The sequence below is a fragment of the Oncorhynchus clarkii genome, chromosome 14 (assembly GCF_045791955.1).
Source record: "Oncorhynchus clarkii lewisi isolate Uvic-CL-2024 chromosome 14, UVic_Ocla_1.0, whole genome shotgun sequence".
Classification (NCBI taxonomy): Eukaryota; Metazoa; Chordata; class Actinopteri; order Salmoniformes; family Salmonidae; genus Oncorhynchus; species Oncorhynchus clarkii.
In genome coordinates this window covers 29,844,328-29,847,218 of record NC_092160.1, presented here as the reverse complement: position 1 = coordinate 29,847,218, position 2,891 = coordinate 29,844,328, and the positions used below count along the sequence as shown (strand labels likewise).

General features: G+C 37.9%; 1 protein-coding gene across 2 annotated transcripts in view; it reads right to left on the bottom strand.

Moving 5' to 3' along the window:
* The window catches only part of LOC139366060 (transcription factor COE1-A-like), a 106,786-nt gene extending 103,895 nt beyond the window's left edge, over positions 1-2,891 (bottom strand). For both annotated transcript variants that reach the window (XM_071103147.1, XM_071103148.1), the window contains exons 1-3: positions 2,758-2,891; positions 1,659-1,815; positions 824-887 (exon numbers count right to left, since the gene is read on the bottom strand). In XM_071103147.1, the coding sequence (XP_070959248.1) occupies positions 824-887; positions 1,659-1,815; positions 2,758-2,891 (355 nt within the window). The remainder of the gene's footprint in view (positions 1-823; positions 888-1,658; positions 1,816-2,757) is intronic.

Here is a 2,891-nt window from a genome sequence, read left to right as displayed (position 1 = left end):
CAATGTGATGGTCTGGGGTGCTTTGGTGGTGGTAAAGTGGGAGATATGTACAGGGGAAAAGGGATCTTAAAGAAGGAATAATATCACTCCATTTTGCAACGTCATGCCATACCCTGTGGACGGTGCTTAATTGGAGCCAATTTCCTCCTAAAACAGGACAGTGACCTAAAGCACAGCTACAAACTATGCAAAAACTATTTAGGGAAGAAGCAGTCAGCTGGTATTCTGTCTATAATGGAGTGGCCAGCACAGTCACCGGATCTCAACCCTATTCAGCGGTTGTGGGAGCAGCTTGACCGTAAGAAGTGCCCATCAAACCAATCCAATTTGTGGGAGGTGCATCAGGAAGAATGGGGTGAAATCTCTTCAGATTACCTCAAGAAATTGACAACTAGAATGCCAAAGGTCTGCAAGGATGTAATTGCTGCAAATTGAGGATTATTTTTATCGAAAGAAAAGTTTGAAGGACACAAAAATTATTTAAATTAAAAATGATTATTTATAACCTTGTCAATGTCTTGACTATATTTCCTATTCATTTTGCAACTCATTTCATGTATGTTTTCATAGAAAACAAGGACATTTCTAAGTGACCCCAAACTTTTGAACAGTAGTGTATATTAATAGGCTAATAGTAATGCTACATTAAGTTAATATTTTTTATAATAATAACAATCAATGTTATTTTTGTATGAAAATAACACATTTGCAATTACTGTAATTTTTTATCCCATATATTTAATTCAAATTAATTATATTGTTGGAATTCCCTGGGGGATTGGTATGTAATAAATCTGTGTGTTTGTGTGTGTGCTGACCATACCATTGCTGTATAGGAGCAGTAGCCTGTACTGTATCCCATTGTTGGTCTTTTCCCCTGACGTTTCCTGCCAACACACACACTCAGTCAGGTCACAAAGAACAAAACCCACTACACACACAGATTTACAAAAGGCTGTCTTTAAATGTACCAAATATATATTTCGATATCAATATCAGAAACGATATAACAACTTTTTTAAAAACTATATGTAAATCATTTTCAAAATATGTCCCACGATAAATATAACTCATGGTAATGAATTCAGTGCCTTAGAGCCATATAAAAGTGATATGACTAGTTAGGCAACAGAACGCCGGCGTATATACCCTACTAATAAATTAGATTTGTGTTTAACCAAAAATATTCGATTTTAATACTGGAACAATATCCTACTGAAAGAAAATTGCATGTCTAAAGAGTTTTCTGGTGACAATTACAGATGTTTAGTGCTGTAATATTGACAATAGCAATAAATGATGATACAATTTATCGTTAGAACGCTGGAATATGAGCAAATGATCGACGCGGACAGGGGCTTTAAGCGGCTGGTTGTGGGTCAAAGATATGAATAATAAATACACGAAGTATCGAAAAAAACAGATGGTTCCTTCCATGTAGTCCAAGCTAATATAAAAACAACTCAAAACCACATCTATTAAAATGATATATCTATTAAAATTATTGTAAGACAACATTTGTATTTTTAATTGTAGTAATAAATTAAGCAATATATTCATGAGCCTCGTGCGTGTAAAGGAACTGCTGCAGATGTCAAATCAATATATATAGGCTGCTGATAGGGTTATGGCTTTCATAATGTTTTGTGAAAACTCACCTTTTCCTTTTCAACAAATCCAACGAAGCTGGTTCTCTCTATCTCCACCGGCTGGCCTTGTCTGTCGTACAGAGCCAGCACGAAGTGGAAGAAGTTGGACTTGCGAAGGTTGGAGGGCGGTTGTTTCTCGAAATGTGCCCGGGCTAGAGCCACTCCGCTGCGGATACAAGCAGCACCAAGACCCATTACCACAACTTTCACATGGATGCCACTGAATTACACCTGGTTTCAACAATTCGAAGTAAAATAGTAAAACACTAAAATTCTGGCCCCGAAATTGTCAATATATCTTGACTTTCATTTTACATTTTAAACAATTTTGAAAATACATTCAGGCTGAAATGTCATAATTCCACTAGGTCATTTGCACATGTCTGAAAAGAGTTATGGGCCAAACAAAGATGATTTACAAATTGTCAAAGTATAGCCTTACCCTATATGGATAGTTGGGATTTGGTCGCTATATGAATAGTTGGGATTTGGTCGCTATATGAATAGTTGGGATTTGGTCGCTATATGAATAGTTTGGATTTGGTCGCTATATGAATAGCCAATGCTAGATGTGGGGACCCTTTGCCTAGTTGCCTAATTAAATAAAGGTCAAATAAAAATAAATAATACTAATTGTCGACGGACTGTAATAGTCAACGTGTCTCGAAAATAATGATTATATTATTGTTTTACTACGTTATAATTATTGACGTGTCATTAGAAATAATAACTAGGCTGTAAATTTAGGCCTGTGTCTGACATGTTTAAATCCTTTGGCTATAGTGTTTATTTTGATTGATTTGATAGGCTACTGGCTAACAGGCTACCTGAATAAGTTACAATGAACAGAATCAAAACCATTGAGTAAGCTATGCCTTAGTCTAGCTTCAATCACAGACATGAAGCCTGCAAGCTACAGTCAAATCCCCCAAGTCAATATTAGGCTATATGCCTAGAAAAAGGAAACCAACCGTCCATTGGGAGCGCAATGCTGTCCCAAAACACATGTGGTACGTCTCAGACACCGAGTCTGGGGTAAAAAACCTCCCATATATATCTTCTCCATTCCCCGGGGCCAGTGTTGACTGGCTAGCCACCTCGGGTTTACCTCTGGGCGGCTGTGTTTGCGTCCAGCAGCCCGGCGCCATGCATCCAGCTCCGCACGGCGTTCATCCCGGTCAACAAGGGCTCTTCTTTCATAACACTCCCGCTCCTCTGGATGTTCTCCTGGATCCCAAACAT